This window comes from Solanum tuberosum, unplaced genomic scaffold (genome assembly GCF_000226075.1).
Source record: "Solanum tuberosum cultivar DM 1-3 516 R44 unplaced genomic scaffold, SolTub_3.0 scf00110, whole genome shotgun sequence".
Lineage (NCBI taxonomy): Eukaryota > Viridiplantae > Streptophyta > Magnoliopsida > Solanales > Solanaceae > Solanum > Solanum tuberosum.
The window spans coordinates 1,303,162-1,321,069 of record NW_006239037.1 but is presented as its reverse complement, the minus strand read 5'-3'; the positions used below and the strand labels follow the sequence as shown (position 1 = coordinate 1,321,069).

At 32.8% G+C, this 17,908-nt stretch overlaps 2 protein-coding genes across 2 annotated transcripts; one reads left to right on the top strand and one right to left on the bottom strand.

Moving 5' to 3' along the window:
- Positions 1–2,829: 2,829 nt before the first annotated feature.
- Positions 2,830–5,744, bottom strand: LOC102605085 (uncharacterized). Its single transcript, XM_006349672.2, has 3 exons — positions 4,937–5,744; positions 4,490–4,682; positions 2,830–3,913 (listed from the first exon to the last, which is right to left on the bottom strand). Exons 1-3 carry the CDS (start codon positions 5,339–5,341, stop codon positions 3,207–3,209), a joined length of 1,305 nt encoding a protein of 434 aa, XP_006349734.1. The 5' UTR covers positions 5,342–5,744; the 3' UTR covers positions 2,830–3,206.
- A 7,980-nt stretch (positions 5,745–13,724) lies between these two features.
- LOC102604745 (probable histone H2A variant 1) lies at positions 13,725–17,908 on the top strand. The gene is made up of 3 exons (XM_006349671.2): positions 13,725–13,832; positions 14,336–14,458; positions 17,366–17,908. Exons 2-3 carry the CDS (start codon positions 14,336–14,338, stop codon positions 17,660–17,662), a joined length of 420 nt encoding a protein of 139 aa, XP_006349733.1. The 5' UTR covers positions 13,725–13,832; the 3' UTR covers positions 17,663–17,908.

The window sequence follows — 17,908 nt, the reverse complement described above, 5'->3', positions numbered from 1 at the left end:
GTTGTCATTGTCATGTTGCTCATACACACTATTTTTGTGAAGAGTCACACTCAAATAACTGTTCTTGCTCACCTAAGTTACCATCTTCTTTTAAATCAAAATTGGAAGAAAAAAAAAAGATACTGTAGAAAATACCTCATAATTCAACTTGCCATTTGTAGAGTTAGGTTTTCAAGAGGATTGAAATGTTCATAAAAATATACATATGATAAATAATTCTAAAATTAATTAATACCTCTAACTAAATGTAGGATAAAATAATTATATATTTTATCAGAAATTATTGTCCTTTATATCCTTAATTCATACCGAATGACCTCTAACAAAATTTTGTTGCGTCCATATATATATTGTGATTTAAAATGTCACCAATTTTAATTTTAGAATTTGAATAGTACTGTGATTTATTTTTCTCAAAATCACTATATGGGTTGAGGAAATGGGGAGTGGGGCTCTAGGTGGTGTGAGAGCCGAGAGGTAAGGGTTAGAATCATAAAACGTCATTTATAAAATTTATTTTTTCTATTTTCATTAAAGAAATTGTTTTTCATAATTTTTTAATCAACTTATTTTTTTTATAGAAAGTGTTTGTCAAAAGTTTTATTCAATCAAACATAAAAAAAAAAAATAAGAAAATACTTTCCTTGTATCAAACAAACTCAAAGTGTTTGTTTAAAAATTAATTTAAATTAAATATTTTAACAAATTTAAGAAGTTAATTAATATGTTAAGTCAAAAGAAAATTAAGAACTTCTCCATAGCAAACCAAAAGTAACTTGATTTAAACAAATAAAATAAAAAATACTTTGCCCAAGACAACAATTTTCCTGAATAAGTTGCAGAATAACTTTATTATAAAATTTAATAATAAAATAACAGGTCACGACAAAAAGAACACGGAAATTCATCAAATAATTAATTCCTCAAGTCAGCAGCTTTTTTTTTTAATCCAGGAGTAATCATAATATTCTCTGCAAATTACAAAAGAATTAAACCATCGAGTATATAAGATCACCCCTTTATATAAACTATACTATATAATTTTTATATATTTATATTTATACATTAAAAGTGACACGTTCTAGATCTGGAATGAAGTGATTTAATTCATTATTACCTCAATATTATAATTTTACGGCACCTAATCCATTTGTTAAATGAAATTTCTTTTAGTGCCTAAAGCACCACGACTAATGGATCGATTAGAGACTTTAGTCACCAAAAGGATAAATGACACTCTCTCTAATTTAATATAAATGAATTGTTGATCTAAAATGAATAATTTTTTCAAAATTTGAGAATGTATTAGGATATATATTTTTTCAGAATCAAACTCTTTTTAATGGGATTTTCAATTAGTTTTAAATTTCGAATAATGAAATTCTCAATTTCTAAGAAAAAATTGAAAAGAATCAAAGGCATAACATCACAAATTACTCTTTGATTAAAGAATATGTCACATTCCAATAATTCATTTATATATTAAATTAGAGAGAGTACCATTATTAGCTTTGATTTCTATGATGAAAAATGAATAGTACGAAAATTGATTATGGCTTGAGTTGTTAGCCCAAAATGCTAGTATGACTTTACGACACACTAAGCTCTTGTTTGACAATAACATGAGACTTGAAAATTTCAGTTTTTTAAAGTTAATATTTTTTAAAATTTAAAATTGTATTTGGAGATATATTTTGTTTGAAAAAAATTTAGAAGTTTTATGAGTAAAAATCCCAAAAACTGACTAGAGTCAATTTTTGAAAACTTGAAAATATTCTGCTCAAATTTCAAGGTCACTTCTAAAATCTATGATCAAACGCTAACTAAACACTTTTAGTTGTAATCAAATATCTTAACTTCAATATCCATTTTTTGTTTAATCAAAAACATTTTATTTCGGGCCATACTCATATCAAATCGTAAAAATGGAAGTGATTAAAGTTGAAGTTCATTAGCCTTAAATCCTCTCAAACAAGATTAATTTTTTGAAGAAATTTAGCTCAATACAAGAGAAATAAGGAACACTCGATGATATTTGAACTGCACTTCACTCACCTCAAATAGCTTCTTTTTATTAATGACCGTGGTATCCGAGCTAACTTTTGCAGACCTTAACCTCCCACCAGTATCAGGTAACTCTATCCACCAAAACTAGGACAAATAGAGGAATCACTTAGTGATTTTTGTCTCAACTGCAATTTTAAGCTTGAAACCTCAGAGTTCTCAACCACCTCATAGACCACTTAGCCATAGCTTGAGTGCCTCAACTCAAATAGCTTACTAACAATTCATGTTTACACTTCACACCATTACTAATATAGTCAAGATTTATATCTTATATATACACTTGTAAAAATCAAATTGTTTTACATAGAGAGATATCCTAACAATGTCAAAGATTACCAGTCTAAGTCATTACTATGATAAGATAAAAGAGTTAAAAGTGGAAAAATTGGACCAAGAGTAGTGAAATTTTACCTAACGGCTAACGCACGCATTAGGCTGTGAGACAAAAAGGGAAGGTAAAATTTCACCGAAAGTGTTGATAAAATAGCTCACTATGGAGTAAAGTTGCACCTCCATTCTACGCAACGCATCAGACTTTAGCCAGCAGTAATAATTATATTCCCCTGCACCTACTAGAATTTCATGTCTCTTTCTCACTAGTCGCCACTTACACTAGTGGACGATAAGAAAATACTTAAAAAGTATCCAACATTATTTTTGGTTTCTCCCATACCTGAATGAATAAAGAAGAGAGCAAGCACGATGAACTTTCAACATCAAACAGCCAGAAAATGAGGACTCACAATGTATAGAGAAGGTACATAAACAGAAGCTTATACAGCAATAGTCCCAGACTTTATTCTCATTATATCAGTAAACATACTACAAGCTAACAAGCGTTTGCTACGATGAACACTTATGCAAAACACTTTGTAGAAAAATATCCAAGAACTGAACTGACAACACAATTACCAGTTCTCCTTTACTAGTCTCTTGATACTATGTAAGTTTGTATTAGTGGATATGGACTCATAGACCCTTACTATAAAATGCGAAGGGAGACCGCCGAGGCAAACCAGTAGGCAGTTGGTCCGTAGTTTCAAATAAGGCCCCAAATACTAAAACACACGGGGGGTTTTCAGCTCGAAACATATAAAAGCAACAACAGTAGACAAAAAGGTTAGGAAATAGGTCAAAATTTAGGTGTGGTCTTCAATCAGAGAAGTTAAACCAGTTATCTTCCTGGTACAATTGCTTGAATCCTTGGGTTTGATCTCCAGTGGTTCACCTAGCTGCGCCATAGGGTTCTTTTCATCATCACAAGCAAATAGAGGAGATGTACTCGCTCTCTTGGTGTTATTCTCCGCCAAAGGACTGCTCTTTCCTCCAAAAACATCACCTAGCTTTACCGTCACGTTCTTTTCATCATCACAGGCAAATAGAGATGATGTACTCGCACTCTTCGGGTTGTTCTCCACCAAAGGACTGCTCTTTCCTCCAAAAACCAGATTCAGCTCACCGCGAGAATCTTCTGAAGTTTCTTCCTTTATGGCTTCTTGTTTAGTTTTACAAGCAGTGCCAGGTTCAGAAGCAGAGTTTGATGCTATTGGCATTAGAACTGGTGTCATACGGGTGTAGGTAGACAGCCATTTAGCTTTCACGTATTCAGCTTTACGCCATGGAGGACAAGGCATCCCTTTCTTCTTTAAGCTCAGCTTTGCAGCTTCTGTTAGCAAATGAACAATCTTCTGAAGGCGATCTGCTTTGCCTACAAAAATGTTAGGCAAAACTTGGAGAAGACATTTGTATGACCTAGTCGACCTTGCTATTTCAAATTCTGATCTGAAATCGATGTCGATTATAAGTCTTTCTCCTTCAGTCACCACATCAATATATTCATAAGCTCCTGCATAAAAGATTCCGACTTTTGCTGAATTCTTAACCCCAAAATGAGCAAAAAAACATATGATTCGTCTATAAATTAGAACAAAGAATAAAAGGCAACCAAAGCGAATAGCCTACAGCAAGCAGTAACTGATAGACTGATAAGTAGTTTCAAAGGTAAAGAGACATTTCAAAACCTAAAACAGAAAGTGAAGTGCTTCTGATTTTTCTCCTATGCAAAAGACCAAGTTTCTTATCACTAGGATCATATAACCTCTAAATATTTGGGATCATCATATGATTGATTTGTATGTATGAACTACTTACTGGTACCTATTATATGAGTCTTTTTGAAACTTTCTGCTCCATTTCCATCATTTGTAATTATTTGGCAATTCCTCAAAGAAAACAACTCAGGCTATTCACCGTTACTGGTGTACAAATCTTTTAGCAAACTAAAGTAATTTATAAGTCTACACTCTGATAAGGATGAAATTCATGGATTTTTCTAGTTTACCTATACACAACACAGCAATAAACTATAACTATTAAGTGAAAAAACCCAGCATATGTGGTGGTGTTGAGATTGCGGATTTACCAGCAGGAGTTGAAGGAGTCTTCTCCCACCGAGACTCGCAGATGGAGGCATCATATTCCATAGCTAGAAGGCCATCAACAACCATCTTTCGAATGAAATTGGCCTTTCGCTTAACCATCCTGTTTTTCTCAATGATCTTTGTAATTTCCGCCAAGACGTTCCTTTCAAGGAGGGAAGGACAAGACACCAAACTCTGCACCAAAAAAATAAGAACTTTGTGATGACAGAACGGACTCTGCATGCTGATAAAAAATACTCATCCGACGGAAATTTACAGCATACATGGAAAAAAAATTAACAACATAGTAACTGAATTACAAAATTGTATGTAAAGATAGCTATTTGTTTGGTGCAAAGACAATTATTAGATATATTCAGAACCGGGAAATGGAAACTAGAGACTAAATTTGCCTTAAAAGCAGAACATGGCCGGAGCACATGCAATACCTTGAGAATTTCACAAGCATCGCTACAGCAATTTTGATTTGATTCACCGAAGCAATTGACTGAATCATTCTCCTCCTCTGAGCTCTCAGTTCCATTACAATTAAAGCAATTGCATCGGCTCCGATTGCACCTATGCTTATCCTCACCTTCCTCAATAAAAGTCTGCACCATTTTAGCCAAACAAACAGAACTCGGCTCGAATTCTTCAGACGCATCCTTCTTATTCCCAATCAAATCCTCACCAGTAACCAGCTTCTCCGGCGCCGATGATCTCAAAAGCCCTGAAAATTGCCTCTCAAATAGCCGCTTGAACCGTGACTTGGGAACCGGCTTAAACGAGTCATATCGACTCGATTCTTCCACAGTAGTGAAGTCAACAGGTTGAATCTTCATAGGAAAAGGCATAACCACAAATTCTTACACTAGAAATTCAAGTTTACAATCTTCCAAAATTTCAAACAGAAATCGATTTCAAATTACCTTTTTATACCGTCAAAAAACCATTATTTGGAGTAGAAAATTAGTATTGTAGCATGTAATAACTTGAAAACACTGCTAAGCCTAAAAGTCTTTTATATCTTTTGCTTAAGGTACAACAAACACGAGACGACGGCTAAAACTCGCCGTATTCGCGACGGACACACGACATGACGTCATCACACCAACATTCCATAGTAACAAAACCGATTGCCGGAAAAATCATATCCGGCGATATGACCGATGAAGATAAAACAAAAACCCTAGAGAGAGAAAGGTAATAAAGGTGTGGGAGTGTGGAGTATTAGTGCGGTGATCAGGAGAGAATTTTGGGTGCATTTTATTTTAAAACAAAATCCAAAAAGAGGAAGAGGGGTTGTGCCACGTAGGCATATCTGGTCCAACTAAAATACGTGGCGAAATGCATGTTTGCGGTTCAGTTGATGAGGAAAAGACACGTGTTAGTGGGAATGACGCGGAAAAAGACGAAAATGGGGCTTATCTGAAAAAATGTTGTAACTCGTGATGCTTTTTGAACAGGAGCAAAATCACGTTTGTGGTGTGAGCTAAGGCATCTGTAAGCTTTTTCGGTTGTTTCTCTCTATTAAAATTATAAAATATAAATATAAATATAAAAATAAAAAATAGATCAGAATATTTCATTTTCTAATTTCTATAATTGTAAAGGCTAGTCCTAGTCAATGTTGATGTACTTGGTTGGTGGTAAAAGTTAAAATAATTTTAGGTTTAATCTTAAGATGAAACTGACTGAGCAGTGCTAAAAAAGAAGGGAAGTTGAATCGGCTCTTTCCGCTCTTTGTCTTCTCCCGCTTGCCTCTCTCCTTCTTCTTTCAATTTTACTCATTAAATAACAAATTATATACATATATCAATAATATATATATACTTATTTGACAGATATACATATACAATTCAATTGATATATAAATACAATTCACCTCTCTCCACTCTCTTCCCTTTCTCGTCCTTATCCCCAATCTCACTCGCTTCTCTCCTTCCTTTAACATGTAGCTACAAATCGTAATTAGAAAACTATAACTATAAAGTCTAATTAAGTTGTTTTTAGTGGCTATTTACAAAAAATTCCCATTATTCACCCCTCTCACTTCTCTCTTCTAAATCTCACTTGCCTTTCTCCTCCCTCTCCGATCTCGTTTTCATTTCAAACTTATCGTTATGACTAGACTAGAGTATGATGAAGTATATGAACTAAGAACAAGACAATTTTGAAAGTTACCTTGTCATTTTCTTAATATCTCTTTCGGCTTAGAGTGCCTAGAAAGGTGTAATCAATGTTAGATTATTGTGAAATTTTGGTTTTTTAGATACTTAATTACATTGTTAATATAAAATAACAGACAAAGAGAAGATACGTAAATTAACATGTACTTTATTACTAAGGCAGCTAATGTCTTTGATGGACCCTTTTGATGAAAAAAACAATATGATGCATTCAATAAGTTGATGATGATATCCAAATGATTTATATTTATGTCTTTTTTTTGTTCATAAACTGAAATTAATTAGGGGTATTAGTTAAATATATAAAATTTATGTACTTGTGTGTATATTATATACTACACAAAAAATATATTCATACTCAATATATAAAATATTACTCCCTTGAGCTGTCTAAAAATGCACAAAACCCATTATGACATGACTTTATTAGAGTATTAGTTTCCACTTTCATAATATAAACATCATGAAGCATACAAGTAATATTTCTAGTGGATAAAAAGGGAGTAGTGGTTCGGATAGTAAGTACCTCTCACTTTTAATGTTAAGATTATGTCTTCGAGTCATCAAGGAAGAAAAAAATTGGAAACTCCGGTGGAGGAGTAAAAAAAGTCCTAACAGTTTAAATTTATTCATTTTCAACAAGATATTGTCATCCGAGGACAAATTTATGCACAAATAAAATATTGTTCTAATCATAGCAAATTTTAGGGAAAAGAGTCTAAAAAATATTTTAACTTTGGTCGAAATTGTTGTTACGATATCAAACTTTGAAAAGGACATTTTACCCCTGTACTATTTAATAGTGTATTTTAAAGGTATATATGTGCCTACGTGGATATCATAAATATTGTATCATTTTAAATAGTAATGTGTCCACGTGGGCACATATATACCTTTAAAATACACTATTAAATAGTGCAGGGGGTAAAAGGTCCTCCATAAAGTTTGGTATCGTAACAACAATTTCGGCCTAAGTTAGAATATTTTTCAGACCTTTTTTCCCAAATTTTATATCGGGAAAGATTTTCTTTGTGGAACAAGTCTAACGACATCAAAGAGCTCTATGATTTTTTGGGTGTGAGTTAATAAAAGACTATTCCCTTTTATATAAAATAAAGTTATCTAAATTAAGATTGAAGGTTTATGTAACTCATAAATTTAGTTACCCCATAATTAGGGTGGCAATGATATGATTTAGTCGGTTATTTTTTAAAAATTATATCATTTTATTTTTTTGGATATTTTATAATATATAATCAAAATTAGATTTTCTAAAACCATTTAAATCATATCGGTTTTTCTTCGGTACTAGTACGGTTCGGTTAATTTTCATTTTTTTTACTTTTAAAATATCACCTCAAAATATACTACTATTAAAATATATCTTTCGCAAATATGTTCTTGAAGAAGCACTTTAACTCTTCACCAAGAAGACAAAAATGTACTTTATTGTCGTATTGTTTGATCTTAAATATTTAATAGGAGTGTTTGCATAGGTTTTGTTGTATTGTTTGATAGAGTATCTATCACAGTATCTTTAAATTTTAAACCTAATTAAGTAAAGGTTAATTAAAGAGCAAAGACCCAAAGTCGTCTAGTCACTAGAGACCTAGGACCTAGATTATATTTATATTATAAAACATATTTATATATTAAATTTAACATATTGTTAATATACAAAATATAATTACATACATGTAAGATTATTTTGTTCGGTTTGAAAAAAAATCAATTTTTTATAAATTAAAATAACCATCCCAATTGTTCAGGACGGTTATACACTTGAATAAAAGTTTACGGTGTAGACATTGAAATTTTGTGGGACTCTACAAGACGTGTTCAATTCGAGTTGAGACTCTATAAGGTGTGTTCAATTCCAATTAGGATTCTTAGAGGCTACTCAATCCTAAACCCTAGTTCATGCCTATATAAATGACACTATATTCCCTTGAAAAGGCATCTCGAATATTTCGTAAAGAGATCGAAATCTCAAATATTTCACAAATTCATGGAATATTCATAAAGAGATCAAATCCAAATCATTCTAGTTCGAGAAATACGCCACTAACACCCTCGAATCATTGGATAAATCTTATGAGAGAAGAATTAAAAGGAGGAACAAAATTGTATTTATTTTCTTGTGATTGCAATTTATTTTCTGTCACTTTAAAATTTGTTGCAAACATACAATTTTAATGAAAATGTAACATAAATCGAATTGATTCGATTAGGTTCAGTCTGTTTTTCAACATCTTTTGACACCCCGACGGCCATAATCTTAATTAGTACCAAATTGTAGGTGCACACAATTTTCTTTGGTCTGTTCAATATTTGATATGTTAATTTACATTTTCAACTTGTGCGTTTTCTGTTAAGTTTGAGACAAAAATAAAATAAAATAAAATAATGAAGTCATTTTCATACAATAACAAGTGTAAGAACAAAAGAAAGAAAAAAGTAAAACAAAGTCATTTTCATAAAATACATTGCTTGACTTAGTTGGTTTTGCAAGAGAATATTTTTTCCCTTGATCTCAAAGCAATTCAGATTCTTTTTGTTCATCATTTAGTTTAATGATTCGATTAATTCTAATCCATGTTAACTAGATTCACTAATGAGTTAAAACTTAAAATGCTTCTTATCAATAAGTTTTTAAATTTTGATGCTTTAACTTCAAATCTAATATTCGGATTCTATATTTGTTCTATATTCCGACTTGATAACATGATAGACAACGTAGTTTGCTTCTTATTAACAAACATATTTTTGGTCAAACTTTTAAAATCTGCTTATTTTAAAAAATAAAAAATATTTTATCATTTGCTTTTCTTTATTTTCCACTTCACTTTTTTCGTGATATATAGTTGAGTTTGAGCCTAACTCATTTCTTATCCTTTGTAGGAAAATTGGGTCACTCCTTTTTTAAGAGTTGCCGTTAGGTCTCAATTTCCTTATGAATTGGTATAAAGAAAAGAAAATGTAATGGAACCTAAAAGGTTTGGTGATAGTTTAGAGTTTTTTTACAAAATATATGGATATCCCTCAAATGTTTGAGAGATTTGATAGGGATAGTTTCAAAAGCAATAAGTTTACGATAAATGTAGTCATGTTTTATTTATTTATAAAAAAAAGTCATAGAATATATACATTGATTTATACAATATGATACACTTAAAAAGTTGAATATAGTTAACCAATACATGAGCTATATACTGATTATACATTATGATACACTCAAAAAGTTGAATATAGCTTAACTATACATGAAGAATACACTGACTATTCAATCCGGACAACTCAAACTCACCTCTAAACAGTCTCAAGTTTTAAATATGAAATCCTCTCAAATTTATAAATATTTTAATATATAATTCGTTCAAAACAATTCACGTTACCATAACATCAAATTTTAAAGAAAAAAAAAACACAGATCACGATCTGGTGAGTACACCATAGGAAACATCAAGTTAACAATATGAACACTAATGAGCACAAAGCTCGACCAAGGAAGATAAATCCAAATCGAAAAATTGTAAGAGAGTATACGCATCTTTTATTATATGTATTAATAAAAGATTAATATATTGCTTGGTCTCGGGTTCGAGCCCTGGGTATGGAGAAAATCTTGTTGGGAGCGCCGCCTTCGAATAGGCCCTGCAGAGCGCGATCCGGATTTAATCGGAGCTCCAATGTGGGCTCCGGACATCGGGTGGGAGCAGGTGTATAATTATTATTTCAGAAAAAAAATATTAGCTATGCAGTGTAAACTAAAAATATGACCATGTGGTGCAATGTGCTATGTTGGATATATTCCTTCTGTCTCAAATTATATGTCGTATTTTTCTTTTTAGAAAAAATAATTATCTTAAATTATTTCATTCGCTCACTTTTACTTGTCCGCATATTAAAAATATATTTTAACTCTAGCTTACTTATTACTTTTGGGATATCAAGAGAAAAATATTTTTGTTGATCTTCACGTTTTATCCTTAATATTATTAATAAATTACTTATTTACCGAATTATTTTGCAAGAAATACTATTAAACATTAATTAATATGAGTATTGTGATAAAATATTCATATCAATCATAATTTTTTAAAGGACGTGCAAATTTTGAACTGAAAACAAATAAAAGTAAACGTAGGAAGTATTTGTGATTGTAGAAGTTCAAGACAAAATGAATAATTCTTTTTCATTTTACACTTGATAATAATTATTTATGAAGATTAAAAACACCTTAATAGGGTGATGCGATAACACATAAATAAAACAAATATTACTAAAGAGAGATAATATTTAAGACATAAATAGGAACAAAATAATAAGAACTCCTCATAATTAATATTTAATGAAGAAACGTGTAAGAAAAAAAAAGTGACAGATAATTTAAGATGGTTGAAAGTTTATTTGATATTGGTATTGAGCTATTGTTAACCAATCGATATCATCATTCAACCTTTTCCTTTGTTTTCTAAATTGTTTTACGTGTTTCTTGCCACCAAGAAATCAGTTTATGGCCAGAAGTTAAAAACTAAGGCTATGATTTATATATATATATATATATATATATATATGAAATCGTGAGTGAGATAGGAAGCCTTATTTTGCATATGATTTGAAACAAAACTCTAGCTATATTTGGTAAATGAAAAATATTAAGTACTACATTTGATAATTATGAGTCCGATAAACTACCTAATTATCACACAGATAGTTCTACTATACTTACTAATTCTCCTCATAGTTTAAAATAATTACATTTTATCTCACTAATTAAGTAATTCATATCATATTTCAAGCAAAATACACCTAGATACATATTTTTTGCTATCAGATACACTAAAATAGGGAGAGAAGTGAGCAATATTTGTCTATATATCCCAGATACATGTATCTAGAATACCAAATACGAGAGAGGAGAGTGGCAAGCAAGATTTGTCTATGTATCCCAGATACATGCGAATCCACCTGGATACAGTGTAGTTAGAACAAATAACACCTGATTTTGACCACATGTATCCCCAAATACATAGGTTCAAAATTAAGTGTAATTTTTTTTTATACATTATATTCAAGTCGATTTGCATGTATCTGAGATTAATACAAATCTCGATCGCCTCTCTCCCATCTCACTCACCACTCTCATGTGTATCTAGTATCCCAGATATATGCGAATCACACTAGAATCTTGCTTTCTCCCTCCCCATATCGCTCGCCTCTCTGCCTATTTTGGTGTATTCGGTAGCAAAAATATATGTATCTAAGTGTAGTTTTCTCAATATATGATAGAAAAAAAAACTTAATTAATGGTAAAATACATAATATTTGAAAGAATGGATAATAATAATAATAAATATGACAGTGAAATATGTCTAATTTTGTAGTTTTTCTTTTTGGAAAAATTGTGCATTATGGCAAACTATTAATTCAAAATAAATGATATAGATACAGTTTCATTTAATTATAATTCGTAGCAAACACTTTGCCATTCTCGCCTCTCTCATCTGAATCTCACTCGCCACTCTCAATTCTCTCCCTTGCCTCTCTCACTTTTATACAAACACAAATGTGTTTGTATAAAGCGAGAGAGACCGTATATACAAATACAAATACATATCTCTCCGTCCCATACGCTTATAATAATACTAATATAAATCTTCCCTTGCCCAGTTCTCTTTTGTCTTTCTCTCTCTCGCTTTATACAAATACAAATTATACAAATACAATGTACAATTTGTGTTTGTACAAAGCGAGAGAAAAATTTGATATACAAATACAAATGTTTTAACTTGATTCAATTGTATAGAAATTCAAATTTTATGCAGATATACAAACACAGTCATTGATACGTATACGTAGTAGTTACATATATACAATTATTTAACCGATATACATATACAATACACCTCTCTCCACTCTCTATCCTCTCTCGATCGCCTCTCTCCTAGTCTTGCTCGCCACTCTAGCCTAACACAAAGAACATATACATATACAAATGCAATTTTTATAGACACAAATATCCAATTTATACAAATCGTTGCGATTTATATAAATCAGATGCATAGTTTGAGATTTTTTTATTGAGAGAAGGCCTAAAATAGTCCCTCGTCGTTTGGTTAAGACTCAAAGTCATCCTTGAGTTTTCACATGGAGCACTAATAGTCCCTCATGTTTGCAATATTGGCATTTTTGGCCCTCTTCCAAAATTTTGCCTATTTTTTAACATTAATTTTGTTCATAATTTTATGTAAGGAATGTCCATCGTCTTTTTATATATTTAGTAGAAATAATAACTCTATGTGAGAGAAGGTTAGAAGAGAACACCTTGTTCTATTCAGTATAAATATTACTGCAGCTTAAACTAAGAACATTTTAACATATGAAATTGCAAGAAAAGAAAAAAATGTATTATTGCACGTGAAATCGTCGTGATGAACCTCTCGACTTTACCTGCAATATGATTTCTACTAGACAAAACAATGTGATTTTCTTCTCACAATTTCTCATATGTAGTTATTATTTCTACTAAATATATAAAATGACGATTAAACATTCCATACATAAATTATGAATAAAATCAATGTTAAAAAATAGGCAAAATTTTGAAGGAGGACAAAAAGTGCACCAATATTGCAAACATAAGGGACTATTAATGCTCCATGTGAAAACTCAAGGATGACTTTGAACCTTAACCCAAAGATGAGGGACTATTTTGTGAATAAAATCAATGTTAAAAAATAGGCAAAATTTTGAAAGAGGACCAAAAGTGCACCAATATTGTAAACATAAGAGACTATTAATGCTCAAGGTGAAAACTCAAGGAGGACTCTAAGTCTTAAGTCAAAGATGAGGGACTATTTTGGGCCTTTTCTTATTTTTTTATTTATAGAAGGTTTGGGTTGGGCCAGGCCCCAAATAAAAGAGGAGGGCAACGAAAATTTTGAAACCCAAAAAGTCCAAAAATTTCAGAAATTCCCACCCAAAAGGAAATTGTAGGCGGCAAATAGACTTACCATTCAAAACAAAACCCAAAATTACAATAAAATGTGGCACTTAATATTACAGATCTGACGACTCTTCTCTCTTTATTATCTTCTCAAAAAAAAAAAAACCTTTGCTCTCTCCTCTCTCTGCTTAGCCCAAAAGTTCTAAGGTATGTTCTCTTTCTTCTCCTCTCTTTAATTACTAGTTTGATTGATTGTTGGTGAATGAGATTTGGTAAAAAACCCTAATTTTTTCTTTGGGTAACTTCTTGTTTTCCTTGTTCGTTGTGGGGTTCTCTTTAATTACTAGTTTACTTGGTGGTGAATGAGATTTGGGTAAAACCCCTAATTTTTTCTTTGGGTATCTTCTTGATTTCGTTGTTCGTTGTGGGGTTTCCGTTTTTTTTCTTCTGGGGGTTGTCTCCTTTTGATTTGTTCATAAAACCCTTTTTCGGTGTTTGGATTTTTGTAGTTGTTTGTTGGGTTTTGTTAGAATTAGTGGTATATGGAAGATCTGAGTTTAATTATTTGATTTTACGGGGAAAAGTCAGATCTTTATTCTTTACTTCATCTTGGGTTTATCGTTGACGCAAATTCTGGGTTTATCCTCTTCAAGATTGAAGAGAAAAGACCACACAAATACTTACCTTTTGTTTTTTTGGTTTATTACAAGATGGCGGGGAAAGGTGGTAAAGGATTGCTAGCAGGAAAGACAACAGCAGCTGCAGCAGCAGCAGCTAACAAGGAGAAAGACAAGAAAAGGCCAGTTTCTAGGTCATCTCGAGCTGGTCTTCAGGTAATTTGATTTTTCCACTTCCCAGAGAAAGGCATCAAGCCAATGTCGTAAAGATTTAGATTGGCTACAGTTTTCTGTTGTTGGGTTTCAGGGAGGTTGCTAAATTTAAGTTAAAGCTGGTTGAAAATTGCTTTCCTTTTTGATATTGTGGTTGCTTGTTCTATCTCATCGTGTTTGTGGATGTGTTGCTTTTGTTTCTAAGTTAACTTTGAGGATATAATTTACCTAGTCAAAATCTATTAGCGGTTTTTATTTGTGTACATATACTAGGACAAGTTTGACAGATAAATACAATTGATGTTATCTGTGAAGTTCCAGTCTGCCTACTTGTCCTTTGTGATGTAATTAGCTTGTGTCTCAATTTCTACGTAGGGCTAAATAACACATCTAAATGTTGTGGAGATGATGATATTGAGGTGTATGTTTGGGCATACCAAGAGAGATAAGAATATGAATGAAGATATTTGGGACAAGATAAGACTAACCTTTGTGGTGAACAAGATGAGGCAGGTGAGATTGAGATGATTTGGATATGTGAATAGAAGATGTGTAGACCTCTCGTTATGGATGTGTGGTAGGCTAACATAGGTTTGTTTAATGAGGGGTAAAGGTAGGTACATTACAAAAGTATTGTGGAGAGTTGATTAGACAGTACATGATACACTTCAGTTACTTGGGACATGACCTTAGATAAGAGTATGTGGAGTTAGAGAATTAAGGTAGAATGTAGTTAAGGGTTGTCTTGCTCCCCCAACAGGGCTGGTATAGTATTAGCATTATTCATGTAGATTTTTGTTCTTTTATTACTTCTACTACACGTTTCTTGCACTTGTTTTCACATTTTTATGTTTTGTACAGTTTGTTACAACTTCTCTATTATTTGCTGTCTTATTTGCTACATATTGTTCTAGCTTTGTATTGTCTTTTTCAAGCTGTCATGTTATGTGTTGCTTAAGTCTAGAGTCTTTCGAAAACATCCTCCCTATATCCATGAGGTAGGGGTAAGGTATGTGTACGCTCTAGAGTCTTGAGTATGTTGTTGAAGGTGTAAATTAGATTGTTGATATATAGCAAAAACTCTTCAGTTTTTGCATGAATCTCATCTTTGAATGTGCAAATTGTATAACAAACATACTACAATAGCATAGTGATATCTATGTAGCTGCAAATAGAATGTTCTCTCAGTCATGTGATATTAATTTTTATAAATGATAGGGAAACATACATATTTTGCCCTCTATAGGTAGGGGTACCTGAACTTCACTTGTGTGATTACATTGGGTATGTTGTAAAGTTGTTCAGGAAAGTCACTTGCATTGTAACACCTAAACTTTGAGGGAAACTTCTTATGTCATTGTTCTTGTTTAACTTGGAACTGATACCTCTTGTTTGTCCTTGAACCAGTTTTAAGCTTATCTGTGAAGTGCATGCTCCACGCCAACTTCCACCTCAGAAAATCCTAATCAGTTCTATGAATGTTTTTGCATTTTCTCACTTATGTTCACTAGAAATAATGGAAATTTAAACCACCAAACCACATTGCTTTTCTGACTTCACCTTTAAAATTCCTAAATAATCTCATATACAGTCTGATTGGTTCCTGTCAATTCCAATTCAACCACATAATCAATGAAATCTGAATCCTTCACTCATCAGTTCAACTTTTTATTTGGTACAAACGGCTGCAAATTATTCTTATGATTAACCTTCATTTACCACCATAGGTTTTGATCCACAAACAAACTATTCAACCCCAAGAATAGCTTGGTACGCCCATCCAGATTCCAGGAAATCTTGGGTTTCTTCTTCATTGACTATGGTTGTCGGTTGATTTGTTATTCATGTTCCTACATTTACCATGTTTAGATTTTGATACTCTCCCCAAACTCGCCCAAACAACTCCATTTTGCTGTTCTTTCTATTTGGCTTCCAGATCTGAGAGTGAAAGCAATCCCTGAGAATGCGTAGTGGCTGTTGGGTTTTGCTGTATTATTTGAGGCAGTGGTGGCATGTGGTGTGGTCATGACAGATGTGAAATGGTTGTAGGTTCTGGTGGAATGGAAGTAATGTGTTGGAGTTGGAAACGAGGGAAGTGTAGGCGGTGACATGGTGGAATCAACTATGGTGTCCAGAAAGGGAGGGTTGAGGAGAAGAATAAAATAAAAGCCCCCAAAGCCTTAGCTCGAGTGGCAAAAGGTGGAGGATTTGTGACTTCAGTCGCAGGTTCAAGTCTCACACCATGCAAAGTGAAGCCCGGTATTTAAGTGGAGAAGGGTAGAGGGGCGGGCCCATTATCCACTGAGTTTAGAAGGCTGTGATTGGTCCAAAGGGCGGCGGGTCACAAATGGATTTCTTGGTTATAAAAAAAAGAATAAAATAAGAAACAGAAAAAAATCAAAGGAACAAAAGCCCATAAAAAAGATTTAAGTTTTATTAGTTATGTATCATCCAGTTAAAAGATAACACTTGTATAATTTAGTACATTTTGAAGTTATTTTTTCCCCATTTCTCGTGCCCCCTTAGGAAAGTGGAACCCCCCCCTGCTCCTGCATCCTCACCACTTAGGGAGGTTTTGGGGACACTTTGGGCAACAATATGGGGCAAGGGGATGCACACAAAGTTGAGTGTGTAAAGTGACTTACTGGACAATTTTGGGTGCAAAATATGTATTTTCCCCAAGTGATAATACTAAATGTGGCTCTCTTGCTCTACTGACGTCTTTCGGCTAAGGTTATGGTTGTATATGTCATCCTGAATGAGTTTCTTACTAGGACATTTTTGTTGTCATTGCATTTAGCACAATGAAAAGAAGCCCTTAATGATTATTAGTATAGTATTTCCCCCAAACAATGTTGAATAATGCTTGATATGATTTTGTTTTTTTTGGACATGTTTTGGGGATTATAGTTTCCAGTGGGTAGAATTCACCGTCAACTCAAGTCCAGAACTGCAGCCCATGGAAGAGTTGGAGCTACAGCAGCTGTTTACTCTGCTGCGATTCTGGAATACCTAACAGCAGAAGTTCTTGAATTGGCTGGTAATGCAAGCAAGGATCTGAAGGTGAAGAGGATCACACCGAGGCATTTGCAGCTGGCCATTCGTGGAGATGAGGAACTTGACACCCTTATTAAAGGGACCATTGCTGGTGGTGGTGTCATCCCTCACATTCACAAATCACTCATAAACAAAACCACCAAGGAGTGAAATGGTCGTATGCTTTAACTTTGTTGTCTCTTGACTTAAATGACAGTTTGGTGTTAGCATGTTTTCTCTGTTATCTGGTTTGATATTAGTAGTCTTGTATTTTGATTTAGGAACAATTTCAGCTTCTCAGTCATGTTTGATGGAGTAAAACTTGTAGGGATGTAGTGGACAATGGAAATGTTAATTTGACATTTATATCGTGTTGCTATGTAGATTTATGTATGTCAATTGACCTGTTTCTGTTGA

Bases quoted from the DNA above. Each gene is read 5' to 3' on its own strand.
- LOC102604745 (XM_006349671.2), top strand. From the start codon at position 14,336: ATGGCGGGGAAAGGTGGTAAAGGATTGCTAGCAGGAAAGACAACAGCA. The intron at 14,459-17,365 runs GTAATTTGATTT...TGGGGATTATAG, and splicing joins CATCTCGAGCTGGTCTTCAG to TTTCCAGTGGGTAGAATTCA.
- LOC102605085 (XM_006349672.2), bottom strand. From the start codon at position 5,341: ATGCCTTTTCCTATGAAGATTCAACCTGTTGACTTCACTACTGTGGAA. The intron at 4,683-4,936 runs GTATTGCATGTG...TTTTTGGTGCAG, and splicing joins ATGCTTGTGAAATTCTCAAG to AGTTTGGTGTCTTGTCCTTC. The intron at 3,914-4,489 runs GTAAATCCGCAA...TCTTTTATGCAG, and splicing joins GACTCCTTCAACTCCTGCTG to GAGCTTATGAATATATTGAT.